The following is a 17,754-nucleotide window of genomic DNA, read 5'->3' as shown; positions in this document are numbered from 1 at the left end:
TGAGGATGGGGCAGGGTTGGCCAGGGCTTCCTCCTGCTGTCCATGAGGTCCCCAGGAGGCAACACTGGCTGCCTGAAAGCAGCTAACAACATGTCATTCAACATCCAAGAGGTCAGTTTAAAAACCAAGATGCATCTGAGACAAGCCATGGTGTTTTCAATTGCTTCCTATGCACCTGAAAGGGGGACAAGACACGAAGAAGACAGAAGACCAAAGCACTGGAATTGTGATGTTGGTGATGAAGTTTACCGAACAGACTGCGAAAAGATCGAACTGGGAGGGAGTGTAAACAAAGTGCTCCTTTGAGGCAAGGAAGGAGGAACTCATCTCACTTGCTTTGGGCATCTTGTGAAGAGAAGCCAGTCCTTGGAAAAAGACATCATGCTGGGAAAGAAAGCTGGAGGGTCAGAAAGACAAAAGGAGCCTCAATGAGACTGACAGAGGGACTGTAATCATGGGCAGGACAGAGACCTTGAGGATGACACAGAGAGGACAGGGCAAGGGGTCTCATCTGCTTGTTCACGGTGGAGCTATGAGTCAGAGTATTTGATGGCACCCGAATAACAACTCTCCTTTGTCTTCCAAGTACTTTAAACATTCAGTCAATCCCACAGCCCAAGATAAGAAGCTGCAGAACCCACACCCAGCGACAGACAAAGGCTGCTCTGGAAACCTGTACTATTCACGTAGGCATTATTTATTAGTCACCAGATGACATTGAGTTTATTCCCATTTATGATGATCCCAAGTGTGTCAGAGTAGAACAGAGAAACCCCTGCATCCCACTGGTGTTTTAACAGCTACAATTGCTCAAAAGCCGGATCACCAGGCATTTCTTCCGACACAAACTTTGGGTGGATTTGAACTTCCCATTTTTTTGGTGGGTGGCTGAGCGTGTTAACCGTGGAGGCCACTGAAGGGACTCTGTAAGTATGCTGTCTACATCAGAGGACCAGAGACCAGAAACAGAGCCATCTGAGAACTGTGGAGATCTGTGAGCGCCAGGCTAGACCTGTGCCGGCCACTGTTGGGCTCTGTGACACATGGTGGTTACGGTGAGAAGGAAGGGCCTCTGTGGTACACGTTTAACACATGTGGCTCAATCCTTCAGCTTTCTTGTGCCGATGGCAGCACCTGGGGCTGTGTGGGTGATGATCAGTGCAGCACAGCCACTGCCAGCCTCAGCGTCCACCTAAGAGTGGTCCAGCCACCAGGCAGCTCACACCCAGCAGGCTCCCCCTCACCAGGGCCCCTTGCAGAAGCCTCAGCACCTCCCTGAGGCTCTAGTTCAGGCCTAACCCCCAGGCACCTCAAAATAAGAAGAAAATCCACCGCCCCTTGGAGACAAAGATGAAGATGCTTTGTCTCACATATTCTGGGCATGTTGCTAGGAATCAAGCTTGGAAAGGTGGAGGGTCCACAAAGCAGGGGAAGACCCCCAACGAGATGGACCGACACAGTGACGGCATCACTGGGCTGCAGTGTATCAGACATGCCAAGGATGAGGCAGTGTTCAGGCCTGCTGTTTATAGGGGCATGAGGAGCCGGATTTGCAACAAAGAAATAAAAAACGCAACCTTAATGGGGGCAGACTAAAACAGTCAGTGGTCCAACCCTTCCATTAAGTCCCAGCACTTCATCAACTGAGCTCCCAGCTCAGGACAGACCCAGTGCAAAGCGCCCAAGGTTACCATTGTCCCATTCTCCCAGCCGGCGCCCCCCAGACCCTTCTGCCAGTGTTACAACAGCTCCGAATCCTGTTTCTCTTCCTTCCTCCATGCCAAACGTTTGGGGTGTTGTGTGGCTGGCTCTGACTCTCATTCCCCCAGTCCCCTGTACAACAGATCAAAACCCTGCTGGGTCCTGCACCACACTAATGGTCTCTGCCCTGCGTGCGCCCACTGTGTCAGGACTTCTCCTGGAGGGTCTCCCTCTTTTTTTTTCTGAACCCATGTTTTAGAGTACTGATTCCTGGTCATGCACAGAACAGATGTTGTGGTTGATTGCCGTCAAGTTGAGCACGACTAAGGCTGTGAACAAAAGGCCTAAAACCCTTCTGTAACGATCATCATTTCTCAAAGTTCATAGAGTTTCCAAAGGCATGTGGTTTAGGAAGTGGATACCACTCCTGCTTCCAAACCGGTCTTCAACTGGGAGCTCCAACAAACACTGTCCACACGGGTAACCATTATGACACCCCAATGCATCACTGCAACCCCATGTTGTAACCTGATGCAGAAAGCAGGGACACAAGGAAATAAATTCTGAGAAAGAGGCTGAGGCACTTAGCACTGGGAAAAGGCCCCTTCCTTAGTCTCCCCTATGGTTTTTATGTTTAAGGCAATTATCCTAAAAAAGTTCAACCTCTGGAGACTATTGTTGTTATGTGCTGTCGAGTCCTTTGCGACTCATAGCGACCCTATGCACAACAGCCCTTAACCCTGCTCTATCCTGTGACAACCACACTGCCTCTGACACACCCATCCTGATTACCCCAGTCACCGAATCAATCCATCTCATAGAGGGTCTTCCACTCCTGGGCACCGTCCCTGTCCCTCCACCCTCCCAAGGATGATGTCCCTCTCCAAGGACCCGTCCCTATATTTTCTTTCTTATAAGTGTTGCCAACATAACAATGGATAAGCTTAATCTTTAAACTAAGACTAAAGTCCAGACAGGACATCCCCTGGGGGTGGGAGGCTGGGCAGAATTCTGTTTGCAGAGGGTGATCCTTCCAGTCTGGACTTTGATCTCAGCTGTGGCCCGGCTCTCACTATATCAGGGAATCTACAACCCCAGGTTACCTCAGCACAGCAAACTGACAGAAGAGTGCTGTACCACTTAGAAAAATGTTCCTCCAAAATACAGTAACAACCGACTTTTAAATACAAAGCCCTCCACAAGGTCTTGTCAACTCTAAACAAGAGGCTTATGTAAAAAAATCAACCATATGTTATTGTTGTTTTTAAGTATCATGGAGTTGCCTGTGGCCGCTCTGAACCATTCCCTGCCCTGAGACAGTCTCACTAATTCCAACACACCCACCCCCATTGCCTCGTATCAATCCATCTCATCCGGGGTCCTCCTCTCCTGTACTTGCATCCACCCTTCCAAGCACAATAGCCTTCTCCAAGGACCAGTCGATATCTACCACTTAACCCAGGGACCCGGGAATGCCACTTTATGTGGACATCTCTGCAGACCTTCCAGGATTGTCAAGGTGGGCTTCCAATCCAATCACAAGCAAACTCTTCACGAGACAGGAGGTGAAAGCAGTGACACTGGAAGGAGGAGGCCACAAGTCCAGGAGTGCCTGGAGAAACCAGAAGTTGAGGGAAAGGAGGAAAGATTCTCCCTGGAGACTGCAGGAGGAGAAGGTCTCGCCACCAGCCATCACCACTGTGGGACCTGAAGCCTCTAGGAGATGTGTGGGCTTCTGATCACTGATCAGGGCATCCCCGTGGGTGGGGAGGCCCTCACTCAGTCCTTGTGTCCTTGACTGGGTCACAGATCACTGTCACAGCTTCCTGATGTGTGTCTCACAGCCCCTGTGGGTGCCACCCTCACCCACACGCTCAGACAGCTCCTTCCCCAGTGCCCTAGCCTGCCTTCTGCTGACAGGCCTTGAAGGTTACTCAGGGACAATGAGGTAGATGCTAAAGCCTGCACTGTCCCAGACGCACGTACTAGTCACTACATTCCCCAGGGAACCCCGACTCTAATCACACCCAAGTCGGCTCTTCCCGCAGGCTTGCCCTGGCAGCTGGCACCCTGTGTCCTTGGCCCAAGAGGTCGCTGGCCTTCCTTCCCTCCCTCTCCACCCACGCAGCCCAGTTGTTATTGTCCTCTGGCTGATTTCCACTCAGCGCTCCACTCCCTAGGCTTTGCTAGGTTGGGCTAAGAGATACAGATGGCGAAGCACTCTACTACCAGCTACAAGGTCAGTGGTTCGAGGCCACCCAGAGACCCCTCAGATGATAAGGCTGGTGATCAGACGGTCACAGCACTGAAATCCTTCCAGAGTGCGGTTCTTGTCTAAACACTTGGACTGAGCATGACCTACCGCTAGCCTGACCACTTACCAGCCATCATCTTTATGAATTGGCAGGCCTTTACTCCGCAGTGCAGCCGCACTGGCTCCAGCCACAGAAATCTTTTGTCAGAAGCCAAGGGCTTAACCACTGCACTACTAGGGTTCCTTAATGCCATCCCCACCAAACTGATCCTGACTCACGCTGATCACACAGGGCAGAAGAGATCTGCCCCTTCAGGTCAGCAGCTGAGTGCTTAACACTGCACCACTAAGGCTCATTTCAGAAGAGATTGTTGCTGGATACTATGTACCCTCCAGTACGGCTCTTAGTGACCCTATTAACAGATCTGAACCCTGTCCTATCTTAATCACTGCTGATCCACTTCAGCCCATGCTTGTCACGTTGTCTTCTCGCTGCAGGCCTTCCTCTCTTTCACTGACCCTCCACCTTTCCAAGCAGATTACATACAGGCTGGAAACCCCTAAGAAACACTTCTACTCTCGTCCCCAGGCTCGTGAGGAGCCAGAACTTCCTAGTCAGCCCCCAACAGCAGCATTTCGGAGACAGCTGCAGGGTGCACGGAGAACAACGGCTGTGGTTTTCTCTAATCGCCTGCAGTGAGCTAATCTTGTCCAGTGTCCCTGCCCTGTTAGGACCCTCGAGGAGGACACAGCTGAACCTGATCCCACAAGGTGTGCAAAGCTCTGCTCTTTACTGTGGAGCACGGGGGTGGGGGGGGGTAGGGGGGGTTGGAGACGCCCTCCAATGACTTAGGAGAGGGGTACTTAACCACCTTGTCACCGGGACACCTCCATTCGTGCAGCCTCGTTGTCCTCAACTTCCTTTCTCTCTCTCTGTGCGCGTGCCACACACACACACACACACACACACACACACACACACACAGTCCTAGGAAGCAGAAGGATACCGCTGTCCTCAGCCACGGGGTGCAGGCAGCCACCTTCCAGATGGCAGTCAGCTTGATGGCTCACCAGGTCCGTGGGCGATGTTTTATGGGGGTGACGAGGCCTGGCCGGGCAAGATGGGCGCTGAGATTAGATGTAGACTGGCGTGCCCACAGAACAAGTCCAGCTGGCTGCACCTGGCTGGCCCGGAGGGGCCGGTGCCAGGACCCCAAGGCTGCTTCTACCCCTCCCAAGGGTATTCCTGAAAAGTGTGAAGGGCTGAAAATCCTCCAAGCAAGGAACGGAGGAGAGCGGAAGACCCTCGGACCTCGTGAACCCTCTCTCAGCACAGTCCACCCCACGGACACCCAGAAATGTGCGTGGCTCCATCCATGCGCAGTTACATCCACAAGGGCACACGCATTCACATGTGAGGACTCACCCAATTGAGTGGCCTCACTGACATGCGAATGCTCATTCTCGTGTGCTGCACATTCTCGTGTGCGTGGGCCAACCACGTGGGCAGGGCCATCTCCGAGTGCAGGGACATCCTATGAGTCATCCACGCGCGACTCGACTCATGCACATGCGTACGCTCAGGCACACAGGGCTCATCCAACCATGCAGTAATCCTTGCACGCGGGGTTGTGCACGTTAAGTGATGTCATCCACACGGGCACACTCGCTTATGGAAGGGTCACTTCCATGCGCAGATTCACAAGCACACTTGCGCTCACGCACACAGGAGTCATCCACGCATGCGCACAGAAGTCATCCACGCATGCGCACGGGCCATCTTTACACTCCTGTCGGAGCTCTACAAAGGCTCAGTCTCCCCCACTGTGCAGTGGGGACGAATACAGGCTAGTGATACCCACACAGCCAGCATCAGCTGTGCGCCGTCCATAAAGTTAGCCGTGAGAGAGCTGGCCACGGCAACAAATAGTGGGGACAGCGCCCCACCAAAGAGCCCTGGGACCACATGCTCATTAAGTTAGTGGTCAGCTAACCCATGAACAAGGGGAGGTGGGAGAGCGGATGATGCCTTTGAGCTGTGGTGCTGGCAAAGAGTACTATCATGTGGACTGCCCATAGAACAGACAGGTATGTCCAGGAGGACTTGACCCCAGGCCGTTCCTAGTGACTACCCTCTCCCCTCCACTGGTGGGCAGCTTTGTCCGCAGACACCTGGCCACAGCGTGCAAGCCCCGCAATGGGTGTTGGAGAGACAGGCGGCGAGTGGCAGGCCAGGAGAGGCTGCAGTCAGCAAGGAGGGAGAAGTTTCTGGGCCAGGAAGGTGTGTGCATCAGAAGAATGACACTTTCCATATTTCAATTCATTATCAATAGGGGGCAATTTTGGAATCCCTATTGCAATGGGTGAATGTCGTCAGCAGCTCACTGGAGAGGCCAGAAGCCTAAGTGAGGACCCAGGTGCCAAGAATAAAGGCTTGGCAGCCTGCCTCTGAAAAACCAGCCCCTAAAAAAAAAAAAAACAAAAAAAAAGGAAAGAAAAACCAGCCCTTGCAAGTTTACTGGAGCATCCACTGAAACCAGTGCACTGAGGGCATCTTGAAACCTTCAATAAGAGTCAGGCCCAAAGCCTTCTCAACAACACTAATTTACTTAACTGGGGGGAAACTAAGAAAAGAGAGAATAAATAACAATGCATAGAAATAAATGAGGAAAAGAAATGTCTAAAAAATTATGATCAGGAATTATTTGCATGACAACAGTACAGAATAAAAGGTGCACAGCAAAGTGGACTGGGGGGCAAAAGGGGGGAGGGAGGAAATTGCAACAATTAAGGAATGGAAATATAACTTTTCTGTAAACTTCCGTTAAAATAGCAATTAAAATATAATAAAAAAGCAAAAATAACTGGTTAAACAAAACAAAAAAATTCCACCTCAATCATGTTGTTTTAAGAATTATCTACATGGCACCTCCCCCCACCCCTTTGCTACCATTTTACAGAGGAAGACACTGAAGCTTTGCAGAGCCCTAAGTAACTCTGTCAGTTACCAGGACTTGACCTCTCCTCACAAATTTCAGACAAGAGGTAGTGGTTAGAGAAATGCATGGCGTCAAATTAAGAAAGGAGTGTATCTTTCTCCATACCAATTCAGTCTTTATGCTGGGCGAATTTTTCGAGAAGCTGAACTCTATAAAGAAGAATGTGGCACCAGTAATGAAGGAAGACTCATCAATAATCTAAATTATGCAGATGACACACCCTTGCTTGCTCCAAGTGAGGAGGACTTGAAGCCCTTGCAGCAGAAGATCAAAATGATGTGGATTACATATCAACTTCAAATAAATAAAAATGATCACTAAAAAAAAAAATTAAAAAAAAAAATGATCACTAGTGGGCTGATAGACAACATGGTGATAGAGAAAAGATTCAGACTATCAAGGACTTTATCAAGGACTTGGATCCACAATCAATACACTTGGTACCAGCAGTCAGAAAATCAAGAGACAAATTCTACTGGGAAACTTTGTAGTCAAGAACTTCTCCAAAATTATTAAGGAGCAATTATGTCAGTCTGAAGACTAAGGTGTGCTCAATTCAGGCCATGGTCTTTGAAATCACTTAATATACATCTGAGAGCTGTACAATGATAAAAGAATTGATGACTTTGAGCTGTGATGCTAGAGAAGAGTACTGAGTATCCCAAGGACTGACAAAAGAACAAACAGCCATGTGTTGGAGGAGGTGTAGTTAGAGTGCTCCTTGTAGGCAGAGATAATAAAGCTTCACCTCTCATGTTGTTGTTGTTGTTATGTGCCGTTGAGTCGCCTGCGACTCATAGCGACCCTATGTACAACAGCCCTAAACTCCGCTCTGTCCTGTGCCAATCGCACTGTCTCTGACACTCCCATCCCAATTATCCCAGTCACTGAATCAATCCACCTCATAGAGGGCCTTCCTCTCCTGTCCCTCCACCCTCCCAAGCATGATGTCCCTCTCCAAGGACCGGTCTCTCCTCACTACATGTCCGAAGTAAGTCAGACGGAGCCTCAGAATCCTTGCTTCCAAGGAGCCACCCGGTTTAACCCTCTCCAGGACAAATCTGTTTGTTTTTCTAGCAGTCCATGGTATTCTCAGTACTCTTCTCCAGCACCACAGCTCAAAGGCATCAGTTTTCCTTCTATCCTCCTTGGTCATTGTCCAACTCTCTGATGCATAACAGGTGATTGCGAAGACCATGGCCTGTATCAGACGCACCTTAGTCTCCAGAGAGACACCACTGCTCTTCAGCACTTTGGAGAGGTCCCTAACAGCAGACTTTCCCATGGCAATGCGCCTTTTAATTTCCTGGCTGCTGGTGCCAAGCCTGTTGACTATGGAGCCAAGCAAACTAAAGCTGTGTACAATCTCAATCTCTTCACCATCCATCCTGATGCTGCCGATTGGTCCAGTGGTGAGAATCACCTCTCATACTCTGGACATATTCCTAGAAAAGGATAATGTCTGAAGATGGACATCATGCTTGGAAAGATGGAAGGACGGTGAGGAAGACCTTCACCCAGATCACTTTATGGGAAGCCAATACTAAAGACTTGTAATAAACTGAATGCAATCTCAAGATGTGGGGGAGGGCTGGTTCAAGCTGGTGTGCACCCTGAGGCACTAAGGCAATCCTTAAGGGTTTACCAGCTTCTTGCATTGTATTTGTTGACTCCTCCCTCCTGAGTCAGGGGGAAGGTTTTCAATAGAAAGAGCTTGGCTTCATTAGCATTGAATTCTTTGTGATTTACTTCCTGATACTTTTCAATAAAGATGCAGGGAAGCTGGAATAGGGGTCTTCAGTGAAGACCTGCTGTTTTACATGCTCTGCTCTACCTCATTCCTGGCTGTCTGTCTCATTATTAATAATTATAAAAAGTTTACCCTCAGTCTGCAACATACAAGCATGTCAGAGAGTGAGGATTGTGATGGGGTGGTATGTTTATCTTACAGATATAAGACATATAAAAAGAGGGGGGGGTAACAGGGTAGTTTTAATAAGTCAGCGCTCTCTCTGTATGTATCAGTTATAAAACTATAGTTATAAAGGTAACATCAGTTTTCTTCAGCCTGCAAAACTAGTCACTTAGCCTGTAAATTCTCTGCTTCCTGTCTTTAGTCATGTAAAGTAGTTTGATCTCTCTGAGGCTGTTTCCCAGTCATATGTAAATTGTATCTTAATCTTCCTGTTTACCAGGAAGGGGACTGTGCCAGTCCTGAATTACTAATAGTTAAAGATGAACTATTCTTTTCAGATGTAAAGATTACCTTTTTTTTACTGACAAAAGTGAGCTAGGGTTTCATCCTAGTATAAAACCCAGTGATCACTCCCAAATGGGGGTGGCAGTCTTGGAGGTGACTCCCAGATCTGTGTAATAAAGTGCTTGTGGATACTGCAATCTGTTTGTCCTATTGGCGACTGACTACGTAAAGAACCCTTTGTGTTCAGTAACAGTGGGAAAGGATAGGACAGGGATCAGATCTGTTGTTCATACAGTCGCTATCAGCTGCACCTCAGAACAGTAACACAAGGGATCAAGCTGCCAATTCTTGACACTGGTACTGCTGTTAGGGGGTGCCCCACATACACCAGACCAAGACAGTGGCTGGCTCTGCACCATCTCACAATTGACACTATGTTGAACCCACTGTTGTAGTCACTAGTTCAACCCCTCTCACCAGAGTCTCCACCTCCCAAGTGCTCTGCCCTTCTCCAGGGACTGGACCCTCGAGATAATATGCTCAGAGTCTGCGAGAGGAAGTCTCACCATGCTTTGCCTCTCAGGAACACTCTGGCTGCAGGTCGTTCAAGACAGACTTGATGCATCTTGTCATCCCTGGAGCAAATTCAAGGGTAACTAACAACAACTGATCCTCTGGCGGGTTTTCAGAGGCAGTTAATCACACAGGAGGAGACTGCCTATCCTCCAGAGAGCGGCAGGTGGCCTCGAACCACCTGCTTTGGGGACTGCAGCTCAGCTTCTTGACACTAGGCCACCAGAGCTCCCTAACAAATAGAAAGTTTTTTTTAAAAAAGAAAAGAATGAGACAAATAATCAAGATTAGAGAAAGCTAATACTGCTCAACAAATATCTTTGGAAAGAGGGAATGAAGAAGCCTGTTGTCTGGTGCCATCAAGTCAAGTAGGACTCATAGGGAACCTGTAAACAATGAGTCTGAACCCTGTCCTCTCCTGTGCCGTTCTCATCATCTCTGACACATCTGACCCGTTGCTGCCATCACTGTGTCAATCCATCTCACTGGACGTCATCCTCTCGCTGTCCCTTCACCATTCCATGCATCATGTCCCTCTCCAAGGAATAGCCTCTCCTGGCAACACGCCCCAAGTATGTGAGACAAAGCTTCCCCATGCTTGCCTCCAGAGCATTCCAGCTGCACAAAGGATCGAGATGACCTTTAAATGCTGCCTTCTGAGTGGTGGCCCTCTGTTAGGTGTGGCCTGTACCACTAAGGTTGCAAACTGAACCACAGCAGCGGCAGCGGCAGGACTGGATGCTAGGAGGAATCCGGAAAGAGCACCTCACACCTGCCCTTTCAGAAATCAGCTGAGTCCTTGCCTTGGCCACACTGCCAGCTCCACACAATTCCCCTTTCTCTGCAGCGTTTTGCAATTTAAATCTCGCCCATACTCTGCAGAGGTGAGCTGTGCTTTACAAGGATCCACTGACTGTGAGAAGACTCCGCGCTGACGCAGACCCTGGCTACTGCAGAGAAGGACTCAGGAGGCCAGGCTGTCCCGTCCTGTTTCAGCCCACCGCAGTGCCCTCCTCGGTGCTGACAGAGGGTTTCCTCTGACATTCTGTCCTGTCTTTCGGCCACTCCCGAGGCCTTTCTGCATCTTCACTTGGAATCCTTCAGGACCCTGCACCCCAGCACGTGCCTTGGGCCTGATATGACAGGCATCCTTCCAGACAACAGCTTCAGGACTGAGGTCAGTGAGCGAGAAAGCCCCTTCAGTGTGGGCTCTGCTCTGTCCAAGGCTGCAGACCCAACTCCAAATTTTAGCCAGCTCTGCAATGGTCAGGGGGACCAACCACAATGCCAGTAAACAAAAGGAAGCAAAATCTTTGTGCATATGTGCATGTTGCATGCTGGAAGTCAGTCACAGGGGAGCCAAAGCAAAGAAAGACAGTGCCAGTCCTCCAATTGCCCAACAAGAAGGGGATCTTGGAAACGTAGGACCCAGCCTGGTTCTTGGATTCTTCTGGCGTGAAGCTGACCCACGCCTGCCTAGAGGACATACTTAATGAGCCTGGAGTCTGCTGAGCCTTCTTGAGAAACATGGCCAGAGCAGAACCCCGTGTGTCCAGTTGACTCAACTCATAGCACCCCCATGAGTGTCAAGGTAGAACTGTGCTCCACGGGGATGGCTGACTTTTCAGCTGATTGCCAGGCTTTTCCTCTGAGGCGCCTCTGCGTGAACCTGAAGCCCCTCACCTTTCAAGTTGCACCAGAGACAACAATGTGGCCAAAGACACCTGGACCCCTCCCCCGAGATCCTGTACCTCACTGGCAGCAAGCGAGAAAGACCAACGGCAACGCAAAGCCCCCATCACCGCATTCACACACAGGATGTCAGGACCCACGCTGTGGGGTGGAAGCGCTTAAGGAAATGAATCTGTTAAAAACGCTAGCGTTTGTCAGAAGACTGCAATTTTGCCATCAGTTTTATGGACATCCCAGTGTTTACAGAAATTGAGGGAGGTGAAGTTATTAGTTGCCGAGAGAATGCAGGATGGCTGGATCCTGGGGAGACTGGGGTCTCTCCCAGGCCACTGGACAGACCCGTTACTGTCTGGTGCTCAACAGCTACCAGTCCACGGAACCCAAGAAGCTCGCTCCAGGAATACGGCCTAGCACAGGACAGGGGCTGCCCGCCAGGACAGAGGGCCGTGTCACAGACCCAAATCACATTGAGAACATTTATGAAAATCTGGAGACCTGGGTGTTTTTATCATTCTGTTGTGATTTTCTACTGATTGTTGAAAAAGAATCTTAACACTACACATTTATTTGCCAAACTTTTAGGGATTTTTATGTGCCACATTTCTGGAAAACACACTTAACACAACCCAGATGTCTCCCTGGCTCTGGTTTGTGAATGAAGCAAGGGCGTCACAACAGGCTCGTATGGGACCTAACACCACCCATAGCTGGCCTGCCTCCAGCACCTGTCAGAGGGGGAGCTTGTCCGTCTTTCTCCTTTAGAGCAGCTGGTCCACCTGAACCACATACTTTTACCGCTAGACCACAAGAGCTCCCCTGACTTAATGAATTTTGTACTGATTCTAGGATAACACTGGATGCATTTGTGGAGTAAACAAGTTAAGTGCTTGACTGATGGTTCAAACACAGAGGCAGCACCACGGGAGAAAGGCCTAGCAATGTTCTACACAGTCTGGAAAATGCTCTGGGGCAGAGTCCCAGTCAGATCCTTGGATCTCTTTGAGCTGAGTGGAGATGACCTGAAGGTGAACTGGCCAAGTGGGGACTGTGAAAGCTCTGGGCCACCAAGCACTAGCCACAGGGCACAGCTTTGGGCACCCCATTGGAGGCATGCCTCCACCCTGGCACAAGTGGAGTGCTGGGAGCTGTCATACCCAATCTTTTCTCCAGCAAAGCTGCTGGGGAGAGGGTTTGAATCGCTGACCTTTGTGATGTGAGTAGTGGAGCACTTACCCACTGTACCACTGGGGATGTTATGCACTGGGTCAAGTCCTGTTTAAGAATACTGTGATCTTCTGCCTACAGAATCATGTCCTGGACCCTAAGTAATGTTAGTCCATCCTCCCAGCCCTGTCACCTACACCCTCCACAGTTCCTTCCAATTGAGATCCTAAATTATAAAGATTGGGCTGCTAACTTCAAGTTCAGCAGTTCAAATCTAACAGCCACTCGGAAAAAAAACAGGGTTCAGTCTCCTGTTAAAATGTGCAGCCTCAGAAAGCTCAGCAACACTCCAAACTAGAACCTTAAAGCATCTTTTTTGTTTGTAAGGACAGCTGACGGGGGTCCTCCTTTCAATAAGCTTGATGTTCTCAACCCAAAAGGTGAGAGAAAACAGTCTGTTTCCTCATCCTCCCCTAATGGCATGCAACGATCGCATCACACAGCAGTCCCGAAAAGGGAAAAGGCAACAGAAAGGGTCTGCTTGCGGCTTCAGCTTCCCTGAGAACCCCAACTTCCTGAGGAAATGCATTCACAGCCCCGAAACCCAGACCTTCTGCAAGAGAGAACTCACTAGAAATTGACGCGCTATTTTCACCCAAACATCAGACACAATGAAGGGAGCCATTGAAGAATTACAGCAGGAACGACTGGGGAGATTTAATGACACAAATGAGTGCATTTTGGAGAGCCGTGGGTTAGACATCGTCACCGGGCAAAGCTGAATATGCAGATGCCAATTCCTGCAAAGGTGTGCAGGCAGAGCCCCAACAGAGACAAGACAGAGGAGGACAGGAGCCAGAAAGGAAGAAGTGAGAAGGCAGGGCCAACACACAGTATCCCAGGAAAAGGACATAGGTGGCTTTCTGACCAGCTCAAGGAGCTGCTTGATGGCTCACGCAATTAAGCACCCTGCTGCCAACCAAAATGTGTGTAGTTCAGATCTACCAGGGGTGCCCCCAAAGGCCAGTCTGCACTTTCACTTGTAAAAACTTCAACCCTTGGAAACTCAATGGAGCGGGCTCCACTCTGATGCACGTGGGGTTAACATGAGAGGGAGTGCACTCCACCTCGGAAACAAACTGTTTTGTGGCTTCGTTCCAAGGCCTGGAGGAGCCCTGGTTGTCCAAGGGTTAAAATGCTGCTTGCCTGCAAACTGAAAAGTGTGGGGTTCAAACCCACCAGCCACTCAGCAAATGGGGCAACCTGCTTTCAAAAAGATTAGCCAGTCCACCAACCTGACTCCCAGGGAGTCCACAGGACAAAGACCTGCATCACAGTTTCCAAGGCTGTTTAGATCTGGGGGCCTAGTGTTAAGGAGTTCTTAAACCTGTCTCTACAGGAGGAGCTCTGATGGTACAGTGGGTTGAGTGCTAGGCTGCTAACTAAAAGGTCAGCTGTTCAAATCCACCCCCATCTCTGTGGAGAAAGATGGAGCAGTTTTCTGGCTTATGTAAAGATTGTTGCTGTGTACTGCTGCGTCTCAACTGACTGACAGCTGGAATCGCCAGTGGGTTTTCAGGGGCAGTGAGTTAACGGTGGGCGCAGATACCAATCCTTCTCCTGCAGAGTAGCCAATGGATACAAACTGAGCACCTTTAGGGACTGCAACGCAGCTTCTTACCCTAGGGGTAGCTCTCCTGTGACCTCTGGGGTGGCTGCGGGTTCTGGGGTAAAGCATCTGGTTGACACTTGCCTTTAACAAGCAAAGCAGCAGCCCTGGGAGGGCAGCTAACCCTGCCAGCCCCACTACATGAACCACGTCCATCACTCGGGGGAACGGCTTTGTGTGAATTCGGAATTAGAATGAAGCATCAAGCTCATTTCGAAGTTTAATAAATTTAATTTTAATGAGACATCTCGGTTTGCATTAAAATTCATGAGACTCTCGCAGCCGGCTCTCCGGACTGTTCATTAGAGAGTCCGGGATTTATTCGACAATTTAACTTCTTGACCACCTGAGTCGGGAAAATTCATGTCTACAAACTCGAGTGACGAATCCCACAAGCTTTCTGAAATTGAGTTATTTCAAATTTACCAGCTGCGGGTACTCTTCTTCTCTCCAATTAGGGACCTCTATGGGGATTTTTTTTAAAATTTTGGAATTCACTGGTTTATACCTATCTGTCCATAAAACCAAGTTTTCTGTGATATCTGTAAAACCAAGCCTGTTGCCATTGATTGCAACTCACAGGACCGTCTAGGGATGAGTAGAACTTCCCCAACACGTGTCCAAGGCTGCAGGGGAGTTCTGGAGGCAAAGCCAGTGGGGGGTTGTGCTGCTAAGTCAAACACCAGGCATCTCTGGTTCAGACCCGCTAGGCGTTTGTTCCAAAGCGTGGGCAGTGTCCTCCTATTGACATCAACAGCCTTGGAAACCGGAGAGCTCACTCGGAAGGAACACAGTGGCTCTGTAATGTGTATCCTTACAGGAGCTGAGAGTCACCTCCTTCTCCCTTGGAGAGCTGGAAGGATCTAACTGCTGGCCTTTCCTAGCAGCGCACCTCTTTAAGCGCTGTATTACGCCCCACTCACACAGTCAAGGTGCTTCCCAATCATAGCAACTCCTGTCTAGTTTCTGAGGTTGCCAATCATTCTGGAAGAAGCCTGCCCATCTTTCTTCCATGTTGTGGCTGATGGACTCAGAAGAGTGACCTTTTCATAAAAAAATGCAGGACGTGGTTAAGTCAGACTCAAGAGTCCTGTGTTCTCAGCTTTGCTGAGCAAAGGTGTGCTGTGTGACCTTGGGGAAGTAGCTTAACCTTCCTGAGCCAAATGCAGCTATTTCTTCTTGCTTTGTAATGCGCTATAAAACAATGGTGAGGTGTGAAAAAACCTCCAGGAGGTTCAGCAGTTTGCAGATCAAAGTGTGCATATTACATTTTATCAGTGAGTCTGAGTCAGAGCCTCTGGTGGTACAACACTTAAGCACTGAACTTCTAAAGGGAAAGTTGATGGCCTAAACTTACCCACAGAAAGAGAAGCAGGAGATCTGCTTCTGTAAAGATGAACTGTATTGCTATGCAGTTGATCCCACCTCACAGAACAGAACAGAACTGCCCTTAGGCTTCCAAGACTGTTAACTCTATTGGATCAAATCACCCAATCTTTCAATTTTTTTTTACCTCCACAGAATGGCACTGGGGGGGGGGGGGGGGGGGGGGGGGGGGGGGGGGAGTGGTGGTTGTTATGAGCTGTCCAGAGGCTGTAAATTGCCCAGGAGGAAACTGCCCAGTTTTCTTCTGCTGGATTCAAACCACGTGCCTCTGGCTTGGCAGAGCATCTCCTTACCACTAGGCCAGCAGAGATGTCAAAGGTTGGGCACTCATTCCTACAGATGAAGAGGCAGCTCCCCTCCTGCTAAGATTTACCATCTGAGAACCAGATGGATGGGGTGCTAGGAAGTAGAATCAACTAGGAGGCAGTGGAGGGCTGTTTGTCATTACCTTTCTCCCAGGGAGCTGGTGATGGGTGTGGTCAACAGGGCATGGAGCCAAGTGCTCAAACCCTCCACCACCAGGGTTCCTTAAAGGATTCTGCACCTGGGAAACCCTGCGGGACAGTTCAACCCTGTGCTGCAGGTTCAGTGTGAGTTCAAAGGCGATCTACAGGCACCTAGCTCTGGGTTTTCTCGGTGTGTGAGGCCTTGTGTTGGATGCACCTTGAGTGTTGAATCCGCTGCATTTAGAAAGAGCTGTTTCCCCTGGAGTGAAGTTGCATAGCTGACCCTCCAGCGGGGTTTCAGAGGCAGTTGATGGCACAGGAGGAGTGCCCACGCTTCTCCTGCTGAGCAGCTGGGGGATTCGAACTTCCAGCCTTGGAGCTGGCAGCGCAGCTCCTTACCACTAGGCGTGGGGAATTCTTTGCTTCCTGCCTTTAGATGGGGAAATGCACGGCCAGCAGATCTGAGTGGCTGGACGCCCCGTGGGTCGCCCAGGCCAGGACTGGGAGTGCGCTGGGTGCCTGTGTCCAGGCTGCAGACTGGTCCCGCAGGGTGGGGGGCGGGGTGCTGGGTGGGGGTGACCTCTCTCCACTTTTGCAGCGAATACTTTGCGAGCTGCGCTGAGCCCGCCCTGTCCAGTGCAGGATGTGCAGCAGCATCCCTGACCTCTCCCCTCTCGCCGCCGGCGCTGACACCCCCACAATGTCCCCGTCGCTGCCAGGCGTCCCCTGAGCCGCGATGCTGGGCCGCCGCCGCCGCCGCCGCCGAGGCCGCCACGGTCAACGTGCGTCCACCTCGCAGGTCAGCCTGTGGCAGCGCCGGCAGCGGGCGGTGCAGCGGGGTAAATTGAGGCTGCGCGGGGAGGGAGGGCGCGCACGAGCCCGGGGTCCCCCGGGGAAAGCACCCGGACGTGGGGCGGCCTCCCTCCCCGCGGGCGGCCGGTCACCGGAAGCGGGCTCGGCGCCACCGACACGCCGCCTGCGGGAGCCCGGCGCGCGGACATGGGCGCGCGGACCCCGCTTCCGGGACGGCCGGGGGGCGCGCGGGGCCACAGAGACCCCTCCCCGAGGGGGCCCGCCCCCCTCCCGGGCCCTTCTCGCGTCCGCGGCGAATCGCTGTAAGGGGTGGGGGGGGCGGCCGCAGCTACCCACCCAGAAGGAGACCGTCCATGTCAAAGAGCAGGTGGGTGACGGGCCGCGGCGGGGGCACCTGAGCCGCCATGGTGCTGCCTTCTTGGCCAGGTGGGGGCGGGGAAAGGCGCGCGCCCCCGCCTTCCGGCTCTGCGCCCGCGCGCCCCCTGCCGCACTGCTGCGCACGCGCAGCCCAAGCCTGTACCGCGCGCCCTTCTGCGCATGCGTGCCCCGAGCCGCATCCGCGCGTTCTGGCCCCGTCGCTCACTTCTACGCACGCGCAGCCTGACATGGCCGCGCGCACTCGCGCGTGCCACCGGCAATCTCTGCAGAAAGCAGGAAGTGATGCGGGTGGGCGCGTGCGTGCCAAAAGTGTCCTCGTTGACCCCATGTTCCCTTCATACTGCGGGTCAGACCAGGCCACGCACAGCCAAGTTCCGCGGCTGAACAGCTTGATTCATGGTCCCCCAATCCCGTGTGGCTTTGATCCGAAAGCGCCAGCCCTGGGGCCCTCGAAGCAGCGCCAGTGGGTCTCGCTCGCC

The 17,754-nt window shown here is 51.2% G+C and overlaps 1 protein-coding gene across 1 annotated transcript in view; it reads right to left on the bottom strand.

Moving 5' to 3' along the window:
* Positions 1-17,303, bottom strand: part of HDHD1 (haloacid dehalogenase-like hydrolase domain containing 1) — a 49,279-nt gene extending 31,976 nt beyond the window's left edge. Inside the window, exon 1 of the mRNA XM_006901776.1 lies at positions 17,234-17,303. Coding sequence (XP_006901838.1) covers positions 17,234-17,303 — 70 coding nt within the window. The remainder of the gene's footprint in view (positions 1-17,233) is intronic.
* Positions 17,304-17,754: the final 451 nt, after the last annotated feature.

This window comes from Elephantulus edwardii, unplaced genomic scaffold (assembly GCF_000299155.1).
Source record: "Elephantulus edwardii isolate Elephantulus edwardi_28Jun2011 unplaced genomic scaffold, EleEdw1.0 scaffold00344, whole genome shotgun sequence".
Taxonomy (NCBI): domain Eukaryota; kingdom Metazoa; phylum Chordata; class Mammalia; order Macroscelidea; family Macroscelididae; genus Elephantulus; species Elephantulus edwardii.
Note: the sequence above shows the minus strand (reverse complement) of the source record. Positions and strands in the feature narration are given on the sequence as shown.